The 23043-nt window shown below is 48.6% G+C and overlaps 1 protein-coding gene across 1 annotated transcript in view; it reads right to left on the bottom strand.

Moving 5' to 3' along the window:
- The window catches only part of LOC140419360 (uncharacterized), a 38332-nt gene that overhangs the window by 13858 nt on the left and 1431 nt on the right, over positions 1 to 23043 (bottom strand). The window contains exons 2-3 of the mRNA XM_072503239.1: positions 21137 to 22579; positions 1233 to 1627 (exon numbers count right to left, since the gene is read on the bottom strand). Of these exons, the coding sequence (XP_072359340.1) occupies positions 1233 to 1627; positions 21137 to 22411 (1670 nt within the window). The 5' untranslated portion in view covers positions 22412 to 22579. The remainder of the gene's footprint in view (positions 1 to 1232; positions 1628 to 21136; positions 22580 to 23043) is intronic.

The raw sequence follows: 23043 nt of genomic DNA, 5'->3' as shown, positions 1-23043 counted from the left end.
GTGGGATATGGTATTGATCGGAGATGAGAGAAGCTTGTAGCATGGGTAAAACATTATTGGGTGACTTCAATCTGCATGTAGACTCGGTTAACCTAATGGGCACTAATGCTGGACAAGTTTCTGGAGTGTGTTAGGGACAGTTATCTACAGCAGTAAGTTGTGGAACCAACTAGAGAACAGGCTCTTGTAGATCTAATATTATGCAACGATAAAGGGCTAATTGATAATCACGCTGAAAACAACCTTTAGGGATGAGTGACCAGAATATTGAATCTGAGGTATTCCAATCTGAAGCCAGGATATTAAGTTTGAAGGAAATTTTGAAGGTCGAAGGGACAAATTAGTTGAGGTGGATTGGGGTAAATACATTAAAAGGTGTGACAGTCCACAGGCAATGGATAGACTTTCAATAATTATTTCACACTTTACATTCCTTCAATAATAATAATAATCACTCATTGTCACAAGTAGGCTTCAATGAAGTTACTGTGAAAAGCCCCTGGTCGCCACATTCCGGCACCTGTTCGGGGAGGCTGGAACAGGAATTAAAGCTGCGCTGCTGGTCTTATTTTGCATTACAAGCCAGCTGTCTTAGCCAACTGTGCAAAACCAGCCCTTAAGGCATAAGAACCTCAAAAGGTCAAAAAACCATCACTACCAGAGGAAGTGGTTTTGGATAAGATTGAAAGAAAAGGCCGATAAAGTTATCAGAAATAGGAAAAAACTTGAGGATTGGGAGGATTTCAGAATATAGCAGAGGACCAAGATACTGAGACAGCGAGGGAGAACAAACAGAAATGGAAACTAAATATCTTCAATCTTCCAAACACCCTTGTGAAATTTGAAGCAAGGTATTAGCAACAAGGCTCAAAGAGCAACAGCCCATTGGAGGCAAAGTGGTGAGACAGGCCAGTCCAGCAGAAGAAAACCCTCCGACCATCCCCACTGACCACCTGTCAGAATGAACAAAATGCAGTCCTGGATGTGGAGCAGAAACAATAACAGCAGAATCCAACCCCTGTAATCAATTGTGAAATTGTTGGTGTCACAGCAGGTGCGATGAAACATGCAATACCGTCTCACACTGAGAGCAGGTGAATGGCCTCTCCCCAGTGTGAACTCGCTGGTGTCTCTGCAGGTTGGATAACCGAGTGAATCCCCTTCCACACTGAGAGCAGGTGAACGGCCTCTCTACAGTGTGAACTCGCTGGTGTCTCCGCAGGGTGGATAATTGAGTAAATCCTTTCCCACACTGAGAGCAGGTGAATGGCCTCTCCCCAGTGTGAATTCTCTGGTGTGTCTGCAGGTTAGATAACTGAGTGAATCCCTTCCCACACTGAGAGCAGGTGAATGGCCTCTCCCCAGTGTGAGCCCGCTGGTCTGACTGCAGGCTGGATAATTCAGCAAATCCTTTCCCACACTGAGAACAGGTGAATGTCCTCTCCCCAGTGTGAACTCGCTGGTGTGATTGCAGGTTGGATAACTGAGTGAATCCCTTCCCACACTGAGAGCAGGTGAATGGCCTCTCCCCAGTGTGAACTCGCTGGTGTGTCTGCAGATTGGATAACTGAGTGAAGCCCTTCCCACACTGAGAGCAGTTGAATGGCCTCTCCCCAGTGTGAACTCGCTGGTGTGACTGCAGACTGGATAACCAAGTGAATCCCTTCCCACACTGAGGGCAGGTGAATGGCCACTCCCCAGTGTGAACTCGCTGATGTGAATGCAGGTGAGATAACCGAGTGAATCTCTTCCCACACACAGGGCAGGTGAATGGCTTCTCCCCAGTGTGAACTCTCTGATGTTTCTGCAGGCTGGATAACCGTGTGAATCCCTTCCCACACTGGGAGCAGGTAAACGGCCTCTCCCCAGTGTAACTGCGTTGATGAGTTTCCAGCTCTGATGGGACTCTGAATCCCTTCCCACAGTCCTCACATTTCCACAGTTTCTCCATGCTTTGGGTCCCCTCGTGTCGCTCCAGGCTGGACAATCAGTTGAAGCCACTTCCACAGACACAACACAGGTATAGTCTTTTCCCGCTGAGTATATTGTGATGTTTTTCAGGCTGTGGAACTGGTTAAGGAACTGTCCACAGTCAGTTCACTGGAACACTCTCACTCGGGTGTGCGTTGTGTGGGTCTCGGTGCTTTTCCAGTCACACTGATGTTTGAAATCTTTAGCTGACAGTTTGGGTAAACTTTCTCCTTCTAGATTCAAAGGCCGATGATATTCAGGTTCCAAGGAAGGGAGTGACTGTCAGATCGAGACATGATGATTGAGATTTGTCTATAATTCCACCTCGTCTAATATCCTGTAAAATCAATTTACAAAATTCATCACTGTCAGTACAGGATAGAAACTCAGAACAGACAATTCCCATTTCTATGGAACATTATTTTCTTTCTTAATACCCAAAAGCTGTAAATCTCCAACCCACACAATCTCCCTCCATTCTCACTCTGCTGTATCTAATATTCACCCTCCCTATTCTCCTGAAGGTGCTGATTCAGGCTGATTGGCAGATCCAAGCTCAGCTTCCTGTCCAGGAGATCAAAACAAATATGAGCTGCAGTCGGCCATTCGGTCCATCGAGGGAGGCTTCGGGGCCTGGGGCCAATGTGGAATTCTGTCCAGGCAGGGATTCGCCCAGACGGGATACCACCATTCAACTGTGCGTCCTCCAAACCGCAAGTGCCAGCGGATCCGAGCACCACTGTTTTGAGATCTCGGATGGCATTGGCCTCAAGCCGGATGTCCACCGCCGCACGTTGTGCTAACTCATGGGGTGTCAACCAGCCCATTCTTCCGCCACCCAGCACGTCCAGGATCCTGGTTAGCCCAGCAGCCACAGCTCGTTCCTCCGCCAGCCGCTCAAAATGGTATTGGTGGAGGTGCGGATTCCTGAGCAGAGCAGGTCCTGGTAAAAGACGGGCAGCGCCAGCGGAGGGTAACAAAGACCCTGCAGATCTATGAACAGGAGCTGCATGTCATAATTCAGGCCGTGCACATGGCAGAAGAAATGCATCGCTAGGACACACCATCGTGGAGGGGACTCAAAGTAAAGGTAACGCTGCAGAGTCTGAAGGCGGAAGGTCACCACCTGGGTGCGAAGGCACAACAGCACCTGGCCGCCCTCCCTACGTGGGAGACTCAGAATCTCAGCAGCGACCCAGTGCAGTCCCTTGTCCCAGAAGAACTCTACAAGCATTCTCTGGAGCTTTGTGACAAAGTCAGAGGGAGGGGTCGAAGTGACCAGCCGGTACCACAACATGAAGGCTATCAGCTGGTTTATGACGAGAACGCGACCCCTGTAAGACAGCACTCAGAGCAGTCCTGTCCAATGTTTCCTGCGAGCATGACCTTGGCCGCCAGCTCCTGCCAGTTAGCCTGCCAGGATTCCTCAGCCGGGCAAAGATGTACTCGCAAGTAGAGGAGGCTGGTCCTGCTCCAGGTGAAAGGCCTGAGCTCCTCTGGGAGGGGGTCCGTCTGCCACAGAGTGACCAGGAGTCCGGAACATTTGGCAGTTTATCCTGGCAGAGGACACGGCGGAGTACACAGCCTGGCACTCTTGCATCCTCCGCAGGTCAGCAGGATCAGTGAACATGAGGAGCACGTCATCAGGGTAAACCGAGAGGACCACCCCAATGCCCGGCCTGCGCAGAAGCAGCCCGACAACCTCCTCCGCATGAGGCGCAGGAAAGGCTCCACGCAAATAGAATAGAGTTGACCAGGCAAGGGGCAGTTTTGATGCACTCCTCCCCCAAAGTGAAGGGGCGCTGACAGGGACCCATTGACCTTAACGAGACACTCTGCAACAGTGTACAGAAGTCGGATCCCGGCGACAAAATGTGTCCCGAACCCGAATGCTTGCAGAGTCCTGAATAAATATTCGTGATCCTCCCTGTTGAACGCCTTCTCCTGATCAAGGGGCAGGAAGGTGCTCGACAAACCAGCCCTCTGGGAATGATGGACCAGGTCCTGGACCAGATAGATGTTGCTATGGATCGTGCGGCCCGGGACCGTGTAGAACTGGTCAGGGTGGATCATGTGGTCCAGCACAGTGCCAAGGCACAAACACATCGCCTTGGCGAAGATCTTGTAATCCGTGCTGAGGAGGGAGACCGGACACCAGTTCTTAAGATGGTGGAGATCCCCCTTTTTTGGCAGCAGGATAATGGTGTCTGCAGCCCATGAGAGGAGCATCTTCCCGGTCGTGATACCTTTCCCCAGGATCGCCGCATAGTCACTCCCCAGGACATCCCAGAACGCCCTGAAGAACTCGACGGTCAGCCCATACACCCCAGGTTTTGCCCCTGGATAGACTGTCGAGGGTGCCGGTCAGTTCCCCAAGGCTCATAGGGGTAGAAAGTCTCCCGGCACCCTCTGGGTCGACCTGCGGCAGGTCCTCCCACAAATCTCTGCAAGCACCTGCTGCACAGATGCCATCGGGACATGGGGCAGATACGCCCTTGAAATGTAGAGGCAGTCGATTCTGGATGCTCCGACCCCAGGCCTCATTAAATTGCAGATGCTGGAGTCAGGATGGATAGTCCACCAGACATCCACCAAGTCAAAGAACCCGAGCAGGTTCCTTAACTTCACCACCGCATGAGAGCTGCACTGGGTACGAGGCAGTCCTTTGTTCCGAGGGTGCAATTAAAATTCCACCCCCAGGATGATGCACTTTTCCACAGCAATGGTGCCAAGATGAGTGGACACTTGTTCGAAGAAAGTCATCTTCTGCTGTCCAGCCTGGGGAGCATAGACATTCACAAGATGAATACCTCAGCCCCCTCGTGGACCGTCAGGTCGGGCACTGGCCCCTTGACCCCAAAGATCTCCGCTGAAAATGTGGGGTCAAAAATAGAGCCACTTTGCCTAAATGTGAGGTTAGGTGACTCATGTAGACACCCCTCACCACTCCAGGAGCCACGTGGCTTCATCTCCCAGAGCAGTGTGGGTTTCCTGCAGGAAGCACGCCGCATACTTCCTGTCCCGGAGGACCAAAAAGTTCTGGAACCTGCAGGGCGTGTCCCTGCTGCCTTTGATGTTGTGGTTGACTATGTCACCTCCATGTCAGCAGTAAAGTGCTACCTTTACGTTTCTAGTATTCAGAGAGAGCAGAGGAGCACGGGCCCCAACTCTCCCTCAGGAGTCCAGTGAGGAAAGATTTCAGCCAACGCTGCTCAGTCATGTTCGTGTCTCCCACCTCTTTAACGTAGGTGCGGGAAGACTTAATGAGCAGTGCCACAGTTGCACAGTGGTTAGCACTGTTGCTTCACCGTGCCAGGGTCCCAGGTTTGATTCCCAGCTTGGGTCATTGTCTGTGCAGAGTCAGCACGTTCTCCCTGTGTCTGCGTGGGTTTCCTCCGGGTGCTTCAGTTTCTTCCCACAAGTCCTGAAAGACGTCCTGTTAGGTGAATTGGACATTATGAATTCTCCCTCGGTGTACCCGAACAGGTGCCATAATTTGGCGACTTGGGGCTTTTCACAGTAACTTCATTGCAGTGTTAATGTCAGCCTGCTTGTGACAATAAAGCTTATTATTATGTCCAACCACCGGTCGAGATCTAGCTGCACTCGGTTTCGGCGACTAAGGTTGGCATATAGAAAATCCCAGTGTTCCCCTCAGGAGATGAGGGGCGACTTGGTGTCGGGCACGAGGGAAACCACCGCCTCGCTACAGATGGACTCAAAATCATCCCCCGTCCTCCCCACCGAGCAGCCGTTCTCATCCAGGCAGTCGGACCAACTTCTCAAGAGCAATTACAGTTGAGCAATGACTGTTGGCAAAGCAGTGAAGCCCACCTCCTGTGAATGAATAAAAGAATATTTAGTGTTGATTTATATAGATTTTTGATCGACAAGGGAGTGAAAATGAAAATTGCTTATTGTCACAAGTAGGCTTCAAATGAAGTTACTGTGAAAATCCCCTAGTCGCCACATTCCGGCACCTGTTTGGGGAGGCTGGTACGGGAAGTGTAATGGGGACAGACAAGAAAGTGGAGTTGGGGCCATAATCGGGTCAGCCTTGATTTAATTGAATGGCAAACAGGCTCAAGGGTTCAAATGGTCTGTTCCTGCTCCCAATTCCTGTGTTCTTCTGGTTTTACAAAAATGATGGGGGAAATAGGACAAATTGGATTTCTCCATTAAAGAGCTGGCACAGACCTAATGGGCCAAATGGCCTCCTTGTGTTGGAGTATTCTGTGACTTTTTAAAATTCATATGTGGTATGTGGGCATCGCTGGCTGGGCCAGTATTTATTGCCAATTCCTAAAGGCCCTTGAACTGAATGGCTTCCTCGGCCATTTCAGAGGGCAAGAACAACCACATTGCTGTGGGTCTGGAGTCACATGTAGGCCAGACCAGGGCCTTCCCTAAAGGACATTAGTGAAAGATGGGTTTTACGATAATGGTTTCATATTTCAGCATTGGACTTATAATTACAGATTTTTTGTTAAATTCAGGTTCCACTGTCCACCGTGGTAGGAATTCGAACCTGGATTCCCAATAAGTTTTTACGGACACTAATTAGTCATTAGCATATCCCTTCCTTTTTAAACTCGATGCTCAATCATTATTTCCTTAATTTGCAGCTATTTCCTGACCATCACCATTTTCACAGATCCCACTTTTCCCCATTTATCATTTGCCTTCATTTTTACAGACGCTCCGAGTGAGCTCCACACTGCGCATGCGAGAGACGGACCCGGACGCCAGGGATGAAACCAGGGAGTCGAGATTGATGCGGGAAATAATATTCATGGTTTTGTTTGAAATTTTTTTTATTCTCCTCCTTTTTCACATTTTCTCCCACATTTACATCCATCAACAATAAACAATAATCAGCGAGATATGTCAGTCCCTATAATAACAACGATCCCATCTACCCACCAACCCCCAAACCTCAACCCGCATGTTTACATAAACAAATGGCAAAAAGGAATCAGGGATTACCCATAGTCACCCTTAATCTTACACAGCCCCCCCTCCCCCCACCACCGCAGGTCTCCAACTCCTCCCGTCCACTGCGTCTTGTAAAACTCCTCCTCCCAACCTCGGTTCCTTCCCCCCAACTTTCCACCCCGGCTAGACCACTCGGACCCTGTTCTGCCTCTACACCCGCGCGCAGTGATACAAAAAAGAAGAAAATACAATCATGAGGTTACATCGGCACATGGCCATTCCCCAATTTGTCAGTTCTGCCACAGTCTTTCTGCTTTCGCAAACTCCTCCGCTGCTTCCGCCGTTCCAAAATAAAAGTCCCTGAGCTTGTAAGTCACCCTCAGCTTCGCTGGATATACAATGCCGCACCGCACTGTGCTAATGTACAGTGCCCTCTTCATCCGGTTGAAGGCAGCCCGCCTCCTTGCCAGCTCCACCGTAAAGTCCTGGTATACATGTATAACAGCTCCAGCACACTGCACCACCTGCTTCTGCTTGGCCCAGCTCAGGACCTTCTCCTTCACCCTGTACCTACGGAAGCACAGAGTCACTGCCCTTGGCGGCTCACTCACCTTTGGTACAGGCCTCCACGACCGATGAGCCCGATCCAGTTCATATCGGGAGGGATCCTCCCCCTCCCCCAATAGTTTTGCCGGCATCGCGGCAAAATACTCAGTCGGCTTCGGTCCTTCAACTCCTTCGGGCAGCCCCACAATCCTCAAATTCTGTCGCCTGGATCTGTTTTCCAGGTCTTCCATTTTTCCTCGCAGATCCTTGTTAGTATCCATCACCTTCCGCATCTCTTTCCCCATCGAGGCAAGTTGATCACCGTGCTGCAATAACGTCTCCTCCACTTCCTTCAGCGCCTCCCCTTGCTCTCGCACCTCCGCCACTGCGCTCGCCACCTCCGTCCTCACCGGGGAAACCGCCTCCTCCACCAGCACACTCAAGACCTCCCTCATCTCCTTCCTCACCGTCTCCATGCATTTCGCAATCTGCACCAACAGCTTTTCAAATTCCGCAGCCATCACCTTGGTTATTTCTTCAGCCGTAAGCAGTGCGGCCTTCCCTGATGCTCCAGCCTCCATTTTTCCTGGTGACCTTTCCACTCCCCGACGGACCTCCAGTTGTTTTTTGTCCGGCCGTTTTCTTGCTCACCCTCGACATTTTTCTTTGTTCTTTTTTTCCTCCTGTGTCTTCACTGTGCCTCCTCCGTGCCTCCTCCCTGCTTCTGCCGCCTCCGCGGACCCTGGGACCGGGCTTAAAGCCCCGAAAATGCCGTTGCCGAATGGGAGCCCTCCATTGTGCGGCCGCCTCCCGCCCGCCGTCACCGGAAGCCAATATTCATGGTTTGATAGTCATGTTGACGATTTTATTTTGGACTCTGGGCCCGCACTCGGTCTTCGGACAATCTCCATTTTAAACTCGCTCGCTCGAGAACTCATACCAAATGCTGCCATTGCCTGCGCATGCTCGGTTCACTCTGCCCGGGAGTGATTGACAGGAAAAGGAGCGGGACCAGAGGACCAAGCTGGTGTTTCCGGTCCTCCTGCCAATCGGAGTGAATGAGGGGCGGTGCTGCGTGTGAGCAGCTTCTTCCAATAACAGCTGATGGAAAGCTGGACCACTCTCTTCTCAGTGTCAACTCACTGCTGTGACAAAACGTGCATTAAATTGCTCCCCATATTCAACACAGTTGAAAGGACTTTCTCCAGATGAACTCTCTGGTGTTTCAGAAGGTCGGATTATAGAGTGAATCCCTTCCCACAGACGGAGTAGGTGAACGGCCTCTCCCTAGTGTGAATACACCAAATAATTTCCAGGTTAGATGGATAATTAAATCCATTTCCATAGTCCCCACATTTCCAGTGCTTGGAAAATGTTTCTTACACACCTCAGGTTTATTCCACATCTTATTGAAAGTGAAGAGAGGCAAGAAAGACCAAAGTGACTTTTGTAACTCAGTATAGCTCACATCCAAAGAGGTGCAGACAGGTATGTGAGGAGAGGGAATCAGGAAAGGCCCACTCCCACGACCCAAAGGACTACAGTGGATCACACAATCCTTATTTCCATTTAAATAGTTATTTTGATATGGGGGGAGCAATCAAGCTAGATAGGGATCTAGCGGGGGGGGGGGGGGGGCACAACTGGGTTGCTGCTGCGGAAATCCAAAAGGAAATGGTTAAAGAGAGGGTGGTCGGGGGCGGAATGCGACGCTGGGGGAGCGAGCGGGAGCGCGGAGGCGGGATATGGGACTGGCCGAGAGAAGGAAATGGCTAGTCGACACGGGAGGGGGGCAGGTAGCCCCCCAGTGAGGCTGATCACATGGAACGTGAGAGGCCTGAATGGACCAATAAAAAGGGCCCGAGCGCTCGCGCATTTGAAAGGACTAAGGGCAGACGTGGTTATGCTCCAAGAGACGCACCTAATGGTGGCGGACCAAGTTAGGCTAAGGAAAGGATGGGTGGGACAGGTGTTCCACTCAGGACTGGACGCAAAGAACAGAGTGGTGGCCATTTTGGTGGGGAAACGGGTAGCATTTGAAGCAAAGAACATCGTAGCAGATAGTGGAGGTAGATATGTAATGGTGAGTGGTAGGCTGGAGGGAATGGAGGTCGTGTTGGTTAATGTGTATGCCCCAAATTGGGACGATGCGGGGTTCATGAGATGGATGCTGGGGCGTATTCCGGACCTGGAGGCAGGAAATTTGATTTTAGGAGGGGACTTCAATACGGTGCTGGACCCGGGGCTAGATAGATCCAGCTCAAGGACTGGAAGAAGGCCGGCAGCGGCCAAGGTACTTAAGGGGTTTATGGACCAAATGGGGGGAGTGGATCCATGGCGATTTCTTAGACCCAGGGCTAGGGAGTATTCCTTCTTCTCCCACGTCCATAAAGTGTACTCCCTGATAGATTTTTTTGTTTTAGGAAGGTCGTTGTTCTCTAGGGTGGAAGAAGCTGAATACTCAGCCATAGCGGTTCAGCCATAGCGGTTTCGGATCATGCCCCACATTGGGTGGACCTGGAAGTAGGAGAGGATAGGGAGCAGAGAACACTCTGGCGATTAGATGTGGGACTGATGGCGGATGAGGGAGTGTGTGCAAGAGTGAAGGGGTGTATCGAGAGATACCTGGAGGTCAATGACGACGGCGAGGTCCCTGTGGGAGTGGTCTGGGAAGCACTAAAAGCGGTGGTCAGAGGAGAGCTGATTTCTATTGGGGCCCACAAAAGGAAAACAGAGGCCAAGGAAAGGGATAGATTACTGGGGGAGATTTTAAGGGTGGACAGGGAATTTGCAGAGACCCCGGAGGAGGAGCTGTAGAGGGAGAGGAGACGACTCCTGACCGAGTTTGACCTTCTGACCACCAGAAAGGCGGAGGTACTGTGGAGGAAGGCACAGGGGAGGAGGTATGAATATGGGGAAAAGGCTAGTCGCCTGTTGGCGCACCAACTGCGAAAGAGGGCAGCAGCGAGGGAGATAGGAGGAATTACGGATGAAAGGGGAGACACTGTGCGAAGGGCAGGAAAGATAAATGAGGTGTTTAAGACCTTTTATGAAGAACTGTATAGGTCTCAGCCCCCAGAGGGAGAGGAGGGGATGCGGCAGTTCCTGGACCAGTTGAGGTTCCCGAAAGTGGAGGAGCAGGCGGTGGCAGGCCTGGGGGCGCCGATTGAGGTGGACGAGGTTATTAAGGGACTGGGAAGCATGCAAGCAGGGAAGGCCCCGGGGCCGGATGGGTTCCCGGTGGAATTCTACAGAAAATATGTGGACTTGTTGGCCCCGTTGTTGGCGAGGACGTTCAATGAGGCCAGGGAAGGGGGAACACTACCCCCGACAATGTCGGAGGCGACGATATCGCTAATTTTGAAGAGGGACAAAGATCCGATGCAGTGTGGGTCCTATAGACCTATTTCACGATTGAACATGGACGCCAAACTGCTAGCAAAGGTTCTGGCATTGAGGATAGAGGACTGTGTCCCAGGGGTGGTGCACGAAGACCAGACAGGGTTCGTAAAAGGGAGACAATTGAATGTTAACGTGCGACGGCTATTAGGGGTGATAATGATGCCCTCAGTGGAGGGGGAGGCAGAGATCGTGGCGGCAATGGACGCAGAGAAGGCATTTGATAGGGTGGAGTGGGAGTATTTATGGGAAGTGTTAAGGAGGTTTGGGTTTGGGAACGGATTTATTCGCTGGGTTAGACTACTTTATAGGGCACTGACGGCAAGCATAGTTACAGGTCGACATAGATCGGAGTATTTCCGATTATATAGGGTAACAAGACAGGGATGCCCGCTGTCTCCATTGTTGTTTGCGCTGGCAATTGAACCTCTGGCCATGGCGCTGAGAGACTCCAGGAAATGGAGAGGGGTGACTAGAGGGGGAGAAGAACACCGAGTCTCGTTATACGCGGATGACCTATTGCTATACGTGTCGGACCCAGCGGGGGGGGGGGGGGGGGGGTGATAGAGGTTATGCGAATCTTGAGGAGGTTCGGGGAATTTTCGGGGTATAGGTTAAACATGGGGAAGAGTGAATTATATGTGATACATCCAGGGGACCAGAGTAGAGAGATAGAAGGCTTACCGCTAAGGAAAGTGGAAAGAAACTTCCGATACTTGGGGATTCAGATCGCTAGGAGCTGGGGAACCTTGCACAGACTTAATCTGACACGGCTGGTAGAACAAATGGAGGAGGACTTTAAGAGGTGGGACATGCAGCCTTTATCGCTGGCGGGCAGGGTGCAAGCAATTAAGATGATGGTCCTCCCGAGGTTCTTATTTGTATTTCAATGTCTCCCTATTTTAATCACCAGGACCTTTTTTAATAAAATAGATAGGAGCATTACGAGCTTTGTGTGGGCAGGGAAAGTTCCGAGAGTAAGGAGGAGGTTCCTTCAGCGCAGTAGGGACAGAGGAGGATTGGCAGTACCGAACTTGGGAGATTATTATTGGGCTGCCAATGTGGCAATGATACGTAGATGGATGATGGAGGGTGAGGGAGCGGCGTGGAAAAGGCTGGAGAGAAGGTCCTGTAAAGGGACGAGTCTAGAGGCGCTGGTGACGGCGCCGCTACCGTTCTCACCGAAAAAGTACACCACGAACCCGGTGGTGGCGGCAACACTGAACATATGGGGACAGTGGAGGCGACAGAGAGGGGTGCGGGGAGCCCTGGTGGGGTCCCCTATCAGGAACAGCCATAGGTTCGCCCCAGGAAGAATGGATGGAGGATTTCAAAGCTGGTACCAGTTGGGAATTAGGAAGGTGGGAGATTTATTCATAGATGGGACTTTTGCGAGCTTGGGAGCACTGGAGGAAAAGTATAAGTTACCCCGGGGGAATTTCTTGAGATATATGCAGGTGAGGGCGTTTACTAGACAACAGGTGAGGGAATTTCCGCGGCTCCCGACACAGGGGATACAGGACAGGGTGCTTTCAGGGGTGTGGGTCGGAGAGGGCAAGGTGTCAGAGATTTATAGTGAGATGAGGGAAGAGGGGGAGGAGTCGGTGGGCGAACTAAAAAGAAAGTGGGAAGAAGAATTAGGGGAGAAGATAGAGGACGGTATGTGGGCTGATGCCCTAAGCAGGGTAAATTCCTCTTCCTCATGCGCCAGGCTTAGCCTGATTCAATTTAAGGTGCTACATAGAGCACACATAACGGGGGCAAGATTGAGCAGGTTCTTTGGAGTGGAGGACAAATGTGGGAGGTGTGGCGGGAGCCCGGCAAACCACGCACATATGTTTTGGGCGTGCCCGGCACTGGAAGGGTATTGGAAGGGAGTGACGGGAGTGATTTTGCAGGTGGTGAAGGCCCGGGTCAAACCAGGCTGGGGGTTAGCTCTATTTAGAGTTGCGGAAGAGCCGGGAGTGCAGGAGGCGAAAGAGGCCGATGTCGTGGCCTTTGCGTCCCTCGTAGCCCGGCGCAGGATCCTACTCATGTGGAAGGAGGCGAAACCCCCCAGACTGGAGGTCTGGGTAAACAATATGGCGGGGTTTATTAAACTGGAGCAGATAAAGTTTGCCCTGAGAGGATCGGCTCAAGGGTTCACCAGGCGGTGGCAGCCATTTCTCGACTACCTAGGGGAACGTTAGAGGGAAGATGGATGACCAGCAGCAGCAACCCAGGGCGGGGTGGGGGGGGAGGAGGCTCAGTTGAGTCTAGGTCAATAGAGTCCGAGGTATTGTTACTTGAAATTATTATTATTGTTAAAAATTTCTGTTTTGTTACTGTTATCGTTTCGCTTGTTTTGTAAGCGGGAAAAATGTTGCTCAGGGAAAAAAATTTCAATAAAATATATTTTTTTTTAAAACAATTATTTTGAAAAATTATTTTTAAATCTAGAGTACCCAATTTATTTTTTCCAATTAAGGGACAATTTAGCATGGCCAATCCACCTACCCTGCACACCTTTGGATTGTGGGTGCGAAACCCATGCAAACACGGGGAGAATGTGCAAACTCCACACGGACAGTGACCCAGGGCCGGAATTGAACCTAGGACCTTGGCGCCATGAGGCAGCAGTGCTAACCAGTGCACCACCGTGCTGCCCCTTGTTGAAAAAAATCTTGATTGCGCTTTTGGATTATGTCAACAGAGAGACTGGATGATAGCATTGTCATTCTGAAGAAGAGTCAGACGGATTCAAAACGTTAACTCTGTTTCTCTCTCCACAGGTGAATCTAGACCTGCTATACCTTTCCAGCATTTTCTGTTTTTATTGCAGTTTATGTTGTGTATGTGAATATTAGATCAAGTACCATTTATTAATTATGTAGCAAACTTGAAGCCCACAGGATTAAATTGTCAGCAGAAGCATGGATACAAAATAAGCCATGGGATGAAATCAGAGCTGTGGTGAATGGTTGTTTTTCATGAAGGAGTAAGGGATACAGTGGACCTCGCTATGGTTAAGTATCAGGATCACAACTCAAGTATCAGGATCACTGCTCTTTTTGATTCTATATCACTGACTTCCATAAAATCAATATCCATAGAAACCTTACAATGCAGAATGAGGCCATTCAGTCCATTGAGTCTGCACTGATCCTTTGAAGGAGCACCCTACCTCAGCCCTCTTCCCCACCCTACCCCTGTAACCCCATCTAACCTGCATATTTTTGGACACGAAGGAGCAATTTAACATGGTCAATCCACCTAACCTGCTCATTTTTGGACTGTGGGAGGAAACCGAGCACCCAGAGGAAACCCATGCAGACACGGGGAGAAAGTGCAAACCCGGAGAGTCAACCAAAGCCTGAATTGAAGCCGGATCCCTGGCTCTGTGAGGCAATCATGCTAACCACTGTCCCACCATGCCGTCCTTCTGACTGGGATTAGAGGTTACAGGAACTATATGAATATTTTTAGAAGACACAAAAGTTGAAAGCATCGGAAACAGTGAGGAAGAGCGTGAGAGATTTGAGTAGGACAGAAGCAGAATGGTTGAATGCGTGAGCTCACCGCAGATGAAATTCAACACAGCAAATTGGGAGGTGATCTACCCTGGGTGGAAGAATGAGGAGAAATAATCCAAAGAAGGGCAGAATTTTGTTAGAATTTCGAATACACAGCCAGATCGGGTGGTGGATACAGATTCAATAATAACCATCAAAAGGGAATTAGATTAAAAACTCAAAGCAGCAACAAATGCAGGGAAATGGGAAAATTGGACAAACTGGATTGGTTTTCTAAAGAGATAGTACAGAATCGATGGGCCGAATGACCATTTTTTTTACTGTACTATGATTCTTACAATTCTGCAATATTGTATTTTTATTTGGGTCTTGCTGAATAGAGCAAAATCAGGAGCTGAGTTTCTTGTCAATCAGTGAGACTGCTCTGTGTATCAATCCACTTCCTGAGATTGTTAAACTAGCTGCAGCCCCTGAACCAATTTCCTGTATGTTCAGACATGTCCTGTTTGTTTTTCCAATGGCTTCAGTCAATGCAGTTTTGTTTTTGAACAACACATTACTCTATATCCGACCTGTGGGATTTGACTTATTTCCTCATCAGTTGTTTTTGAACACTGTTCCTGTTTTTATCCTGAATCAAACTGCACAAACTGTTTCACCAGGGGTTCCTGGATCCTTTCTCTCCTTCACGGTATCATTGTCAGACTTTTACAGCGTGCTCTTTCCAAGGGCCGACTCGATGGGCCGAATGGCCTACTTCTGCACTGTGAATTCTATGATACTATGTTCCCCTTCAGCTTTCTTTGCTCCAAAGAAATCAATCCCAGCCTATCCAGCCACCCTGAACCGCTCCAGCCCAGGCAACATCCTGGTGAATTTCTTCTGAACTCTTTCCAGAAAAATTAAATGCTGACTCTGACTGGGTTCAGTTCTACATTCACTGGTCACTAGTTCTACTCCAGCCTCTTGTCCAAGTGCTCAGTATTACAAAAGCTCAATTCTCCAGCCAATTGATGCTGGGGCTCTGATATCGGAATCTGGAGTTGACCTCACCTGATGCGACGCACCATGTAAAGAAAACGAGGTCCTTTTAACCATGACGATTGAAAATTGTGTCTGTATCTTTAAGAACTGCTCGCCCACGTTTCCATCAATGTGTGAAATATGGCCCGTCAAGAACTGCTCTCACTCCCACGTTTCCTTGTTTGAAATGCAACACATTTACTTACCAATGTTAACCTATGTCTCCACTCCAGCAAGTTGATTTCTTGAACCAATAGATTGTTGAGCTATTTCTGAGTTGGGTTCCAAAGGCGGCCGGAAAGATCCTGGACTCTGATCCACTGAACCCGCCCCACCCACTGACAGCTCACAATGCCCGGGGAATGATTGACGGCAACTCCGGACCAATAGCGGGTCTGGAGGAGCGAATATGGCGATTGGTCCTCCAACTAATCGGAGTGAATGAGGGGCGGGGCTGATCCCGGACCCTCTAATTGGCTGAAACTCTGCATCATTTTGAAGCTGATGTGTCTCAAACCCCAGGAGAAAACTGGACTTTTCTGTTTGTGGCTTTAAACAGATGAAACCCTGTGGGTGTGGAGCAAACATTTCAACATTTGTTACTGAAATGGATTCCTTCAGAACAAACAGTCGGGATTATTTGAGGGTTAGGTGTCAGTCAACTCAGTTGGCTGGTTCGTGCTGTGGAGCGTCGCCAACAGCGTGGGTTCAATTCCCGTGCCTGCTGAGGTTATTCATGAAGACCCACCTTATCAAACTTGAGAGTGATGAAAATCGGGGATCTGTGAGGTCCAGAGTTGGAGGAGCAGAACGATCTGGGTGGGATGGCGGGCAGGAGGTGATTACATAGAGAGGGAGGAACGACATCAGGCAGGGATTTGAAAAAAAATCTGAGAATTGTAAAAAAAAAATCGATGCATTGTTGGACCGTGAACCAATGTAGATCAGTGAATGGGACTAACTGTGAGTTAGGATACAGAGAGATGGAGGGGTAGTGATTATGTCACTGGACTAGTAGTCCAGAGGCCCAGATAAATATTCTGGAACATAGGCTTAAATCCCAATATGGATTGGTGGAATTTAAATTCCATTAATAAAATCCTCAATAATGGTGACCATGAAATTAACATGAATTGTCGTAAAAACCCTGGTCTGGCCTACATGCGACTTCCGACCTAAAGCTATGTGGTCGACTTTTAACTGCCCTGAAACGGCTGTAAACTCCAATCAGCAACCCCCCCCCCCTCACCCCCCACCCCCAGGACTAAAAAAAAAAGGAAATCCACACAAAACAAATGTTCCAGTGTTCAGCGACAGTACAGAGGACAAAGCCTAACCTCCGATATTGGAGGAAGTTGTGTCCACTCACACTCCTTTCCCTGTCTCTGAACATTTTACATCTGAAACAGTGTGATTTTTGTGAAGTACATCAGGTGACATTGAAAAAATATATATATTGAACCTCAGGAAGTCCCAAAACCTTTATAAAATGAAATGCTGTTGAAGGTGAGTCACTGTTGCAATGCAGAAGGCCTGGGAGCTCCCACATCAGCAATGTGCCGATGACCAGCGATGCTGGTGGCCACCCAATACAGCCAGTTGGGAACTCGCTGGTGTGTCAGCAGGTTAAGTGACTGAGTGAATCCCTTCCTACACAGTGCAATGAATGGTTTCTCTCCTGTGTGAGTTGGTATTTCATCAGATATTTATCGCTTTAAAAGTTTTCACACAGTGCGGACACTTAAATATGCTGGTGTTTCTGGAAGCTGGACAATTCAGTGAATTTCTTCCCACGCACACCGAGCAGGTGAACGGTCTCTCCCTGGTGTGGCGGTGTCTCATTAGAGCGGAGAAGGATGAGGGGCGACTTGATAGAGGTTTATAAGATCATCAGGGGAATAGATAGAGTAGACAGTCAGAGACTTTTTCCCCGGGTGGAACACACCATTACAAGGGGACATAAATTTAAGGTGAAAGGTGGAAGATATAAGAGGGATATCAGAGGTAGGTTCTTTACCCAGAGAGTAGTGGGGGCATGCAATGCACTGCCTGTGGAAGTAGTTGAGTCGGAAACATTAGGGACCTTCAAGCAGCTATTGGATAGGTACATGGATTATGGTAAAATGATATAGTGTAGATTTATTTGTTCTTAAGGGCAGCACGGTAGCATTGTGCATAGCACAATTGCTTCACAGCTCCATGGTCCCAGGTTCGATTCCGGATTGGGTCATTGTCTGTGCGGAGTCTGCACATCCTCCCCGTGTCTGCGTGGGTTTCCTCCGGGTGCTCCGGTTTCCTCCCACAGTCCAAAGATGTGCGGGTTAGGTGAATTGGCCAATGATAAATTGCCCTTAATGTCCAAATTGCCCTTGGTGTTGGGTGGAGGTGTTGAGTTTGGGTAGGGTGCTCTTTCCAAGAGCCGGTGCAGACTCAAAGGGCCGAATGGCCTCCTTCTGCACTGTAAATTCAATGATAATCTATGATTAATCTAGGACAAAGGTTCGGCACAACATCGTGGGCCGAAGGGCCTGTTCTGTGCTGTATTTTCTATGTTCTATGTGTCAATGAGTTCCCAGCTGGTATGGAGAACTGAATCCTTTCCTACAGTCACAAAATTTCTAAGTTTCTCCCTGTTGCAGCTATCCTTGTGTCTTTCCAGGATGGATGATCAGTTTCAACCTTGAATGGGATACACAGGATATACAGTACAGAGACTGGCCATTCGGCCCACCCAGTTTGTACTGGTGTTTGAGTTCTATTTGAGCCTCCTCCCAACTTTGCTTCTCCCATACATACACGTTGTCCAGCCTCCCTATAAATACATGGATACTATTCGCTTCACCCACTCCCTTTGATAGAGTAATAGAAGTTTACAGCATGGAAACAGGCCTTTCGGCCTAACTTGTCCATGCCACCCAATTCTTACCCCCAAGAGAGTTCCAATTGTCTGCATTTGGTCCATATACCTCGATGCCCATATTACCCATATAACTGTCTAAATGTTTTTTAAAAGACAAAATTGTATCCACCTCTACTACTACCTCTGGCAGCACATTCCAGACACTCACCACCCTCCCTGTGAAAGAATTGCCCCTCCGGACCCTTTTGTATCTCTCCCCTCTCACCTTCAACCTATGCCCTCTAGTTTTAAACTCCCCTATCTTTGGGAAAAGATATTGACCTTAATGTCCCTCATTATTTTATAGACCTACATAAGTTCACCCCTAAGCCTCTGACACTCCAGGGAAAAGAGTTCCAGTCTATCCAGCCTCTCCTCTTAACTCAAACCATCAAGCCCTGGTAGCATCTGAGTAAATCCTTTCTGCGCTCTTTCAATTTTAATAATATCCTTTCTATAATAGGACCAGAACTGTAGACAGTGCTCCAAGGTGGCCTTACTAATGTCTTGTACAACTTCAGCAAGACGTCCCAACTCCTGTATTCAATGTTCTGACCAATGAAACCAAGAATGCTGAATGCCTTCTTCACCATCTTGTCCACCCATGACTCCACTTTCAAGGAGCTATGAGCCTGTACTCTTAGATCTCTTTGTTCCATAACTCTCCCCAATTCTCTACCATTAACTGAGTAGGTCCTGCCCCGATTCGATCTACCAAAATGCATCACCACACATTCATCTAAATTAAACTCCATCCGCCATTCATCTACCCACTATCCCAATTGATCAAGATCCCAATGCAATCCTAGATAACCTTCTTCACTGTTCACTATGCCACCAATCTTGGTGTCATCTACAAATGTACTAACAGTGCCTCCTACATTCTCATCAAATCATTATTAGTAACAAATAACAATGGACCCAGCACTGATCCCTGAGGCACACCACTGGTCACAGGCCTCCAGTTTGAGCTCATTCTCACCATTCTCTGGGTGAAAGTGTTTTCTGAATTTCCTATTGGGTTTCTTGATGACTATCGTATATCGTGGTCTCTGGTTTTGCTCTTCCCCACAAGAGGAAACATTCACTGTGAATCCTCGCTATCAAAACCTTTCATCATTTTATACACCTCCATTTGGTCACCCCCTCAGTCTTCATTTACCAGGAGTAAAGAGGACCTGCCTCTCAATACTTTCCTGATTTATAAGCTCACACATTTCTGGTATCATCCTTGTGAATCTTCTCTGTTCCCTCTCCAGTGTCTCCATCTTATAATGTGGGGACCAGAGAAATGGAAAGTTCAGTTTGCTGAGGAGAGGATCCAGAGAATCCAGCACCTTCTCAGCCCAATGTCTTCATCTGCAGCAAATGTGTCAGGTTTTGTCTTGCCACAGAAAGGCTCCTGAACTATCCCAGGCAATGGTTAAAACAGAGCTGAAACCTTAAGATGCAAACTGTCATCTCACAAGATGGAAGGTTGCCTAAGATGTAGGCTGGACAGAACCACAGCCTGTACTCTACGTACGGTGTAACCAAGGTCCCAAAGGATTATCATAACTTCCTTCTTTTTATTTCTAACCCTCCGACATTAACGCTCCGTGCTTGGTTTAATTTCTTTATTGCTCGGAGACCTCTGTTTCTCTCCAACATCAACACTCACAACTTCCACGTAAGTGACCTCCCTATTCCTACCAAAATGCACAACCTCACATTTTTCCATGTTCTACTTCAGTTGTCAATTATTTGTCTATTCAGCAAGTTTTGAAATGTCCTCGTGTAATTTATTGCAGTTCTCCTCGATTCTATCTTCCCAGTTTAGAGATTGTGTATTGGATTTCAAAGTCCAAGTGGTGAATGGAAATTGTGAACAGCCATGGTCCCAGCACTGATCCTTGTGGAACATCACTTCCCACCTTCTGTCACTCTGAATAACTCCCCTTTACTCCCACTCTCTCCTTTCTGTCTTGAAGCCAGCTGGCAATCCAGTCTATCATTTGTCCCAACACATTCTCAAACCATGTCCATTATTCTCCCGTAGGTAATCTTATCAATGGCCTTTTGAAAATCCAGATAAATAACATTGACTGCATTACCATTGTCTATGCTCTCTGTTATCACATCAAAACATTCAAGAAGATTGGTCAGGCAAGATTTTCCCTTCTGAAATCCACACTGACTGTTCATTGTTATATTTATTTTTTCTAGATGTTCTTATATTCTCTATTTTAGTCAGGATTGTATTATTTGCTGATGTGAAGCTGACTGGTGTACCATCCCTGGGCATGGTCTGTCCCCTTCTTAAATACAGGAATTACATTAGTGATCCACCAGTCCTCTGACACTACACCTTTCGTGAATGAATTATAAGCAGTACTGCCTGTGCTACCACTTCCCAGGGGCTGGTTTAGCACATTGGCCAAATCGCTGGCTTTTAAAGCAGACCAAGACAGGCCAGCAGCATGGTTCGATTCCCGTACCAGCCTCCCCGAACAGGCGCCGGAATGTGGCGACTAGGGGCTTTTCACAGTAACTTTATTGAAGCCTACTCGTGACATGGGTTCTTGAATTAAGCGGAAAATTCACAGATGGTGCTTTTAAAAAGGGGGACTGTGATCCTCAAAATCAGTGGCTTGTCCAGAATATTAAACTCCAGTCAGTTATTCTTAATATCAGCAGAAACAAACCAAATAGACTCAGATGACCAATTATTGACGTAATTAACAGCAGCAGTTACAGCAGAATTCAACGACTGCTGTCACTTGTGAACTTGCTGATGTGACAGTAGGTGTTGTGACTGAGTGAATCCCTTCCCACTCACCGAGCAGGTGAACGGTCTATCCCCAGTGTGAACTCGCTGGTGTGTCAGCAGGTGAGAGCATTGAGTGAATCCCTTCCCACACTGGGAGCAGGTGAATGGTCTCTCCCCAGTGTGAGTGCGTTGGTGTGCAGTGAGGACGGAAGAATGTCTGAAGCTCTTTCCACAGATAGTGCAGCTGAATGGCTTCTCCTCAGTGTGAACTCGCCGGTGTGACCAAAGGCCGGATGAATGAGTGAATCCTTTCCCACAGACAGAGCAGATGAACGGTCTCTCCCCAGTGTGAATGCGTTGATGTGCAGTGAGGACAGAAGGCTGCCTGAATCTCTTTCCACAGGAGCTGCAGCTGAATGGTTTCTCCTCGGTGTGAACTCGCCGGTGTGACCAGAGGCCAGATGAATGAGTGAATCTCTTCCCACACACGGAGCAGATGAATGGTGTCTCTCCAGTGTGAATTCGCTGGTGTCTAGTGAGGTCGGAAGACTGACTAAACCTCTTTCCACAGTAAGTGCAGCTGAATGGCTTCTCCCCAGTGTGAGTGCGTTGGTGTATCAGCAGGGTGGAGGACTCAGTAAATCTCTTCCCACACACGAGGCAGCTGAATGGTCTCTCCCCGGTGTGAACCCGCTGGTGTGCAGTGAGGTTGGTTAACTGCCTGAAACTCTTTCCACAGTCAGTGCAGCTGAAGGACTTCTCCTCAGTGTGATTTCGCTGGTGTCTCAGCAGGGTGGTTGACTTATTAAATCCCTTCCCACATTCAGAACAGGTGAATGGCTTCTCCCGAGTGTGACTGCGTCGATGGATTTCCAGCAGACATGTGAAATTAAATCCTTTGCCACAGTCCTCACATTTCCTCAGTTTCTCCATGGTCCCTCCCCCAGTGTGGCTGCAGTGATGGTATTCCAGCAGGGATGGATAATTGAAACCTTTCCCACATTTCTCACATTTCCATATTGTCTCCCCAGTAAGACTGCGTCGATGGTTTTCCAACAAGGAGGCATGATTGAATCCTTTCCCACATTCCTCACATTTCCAGGGTTTCTCTCCCGTGTGACTGCGTTGGTGAATTTCCAGCAGGGATGGATAATTGAATCCTTTCCCACAGTCCTCACATTTCCAGGGTTTCTCTCCCGTGTGACTGCGTCGGTGAAGTTCCAGCAAGGATGGATAATTGAATCCCTTCCCACATTCCTCACATTTCCATGGTTTCTCCATCGTGCCAGCCACAGTGTGACTGCGTCGATGGACTTCCAGTCGGGATGGGTAATTAAATCCCTTCCCACAGTCCCCACATTTCCACGGTTTCTCCATGGTGCCGATGTCCTGGTGTCTCTCTGGGTTGGATGATCAGTTGAAGCTTCGTCCACACACCCAACACGTGTTTGTTTTCTCTCCACTGTCAGGCTTTGCAACCAGAGAAACCTCTTTCTACAGTCAATATACTGGACTCTTTCACTCCGGAGTGAATGCTTCCAGATCCTGTTATAAAAGAATAGAATGAGACAAAGTCACAGCACAGAAGGAGGTAGTCACCCTGAAGTTAGAATCCTTTTAGTTCTGAGACAAATCAGGATTTCACAAAAATCATCACGTCAGTACAGACAGAAATTCAGAACGGACAATTCTAGTTTCTATGGACCATTTCTTCCTCACTTGTTGCACCGAAGTTTTAAAACCCCATCCTGCATTTTTTGCTCCTTCCTGCGCTGAAACCATAGAGTTTTACAGCACAAAAAGACGCCCATTGTGACTGTGCTGACCATCAAACACCATCTATTCTAATGCCAGTTTTAGGACTTGGTCCAAAGTCATGCATGCTATTCCATATCAAGACCACAAGACATAGGAGCAGGATTAGGCTACTCGACCCAACAAGTCTGCTCCGCGATGCAATCATGGCTGATATTTTTCTCATCCCCATTCTCCTGTCTTCTCACCCCCCC

Source organism: Scyliorhinus torazame, chromosome 5 (genome assembly GCF_047496885.1).
Source record: "Scyliorhinus torazame isolate Kashiwa2021f chromosome 5, sScyTor2.1, whole genome shotgun sequence".
NCBI lineage: Eukaryota > Metazoa > Chordata > Chondrichthyes > Carcharhiniformes > Scyliorhinidae > Scyliorhinus > Scyliorhinus torazame.
The sequence above is the reverse complement of the archived record's forward strand: the minus strand, read 5'-3'. Positions and strand labels throughout refer to the sequence as shown.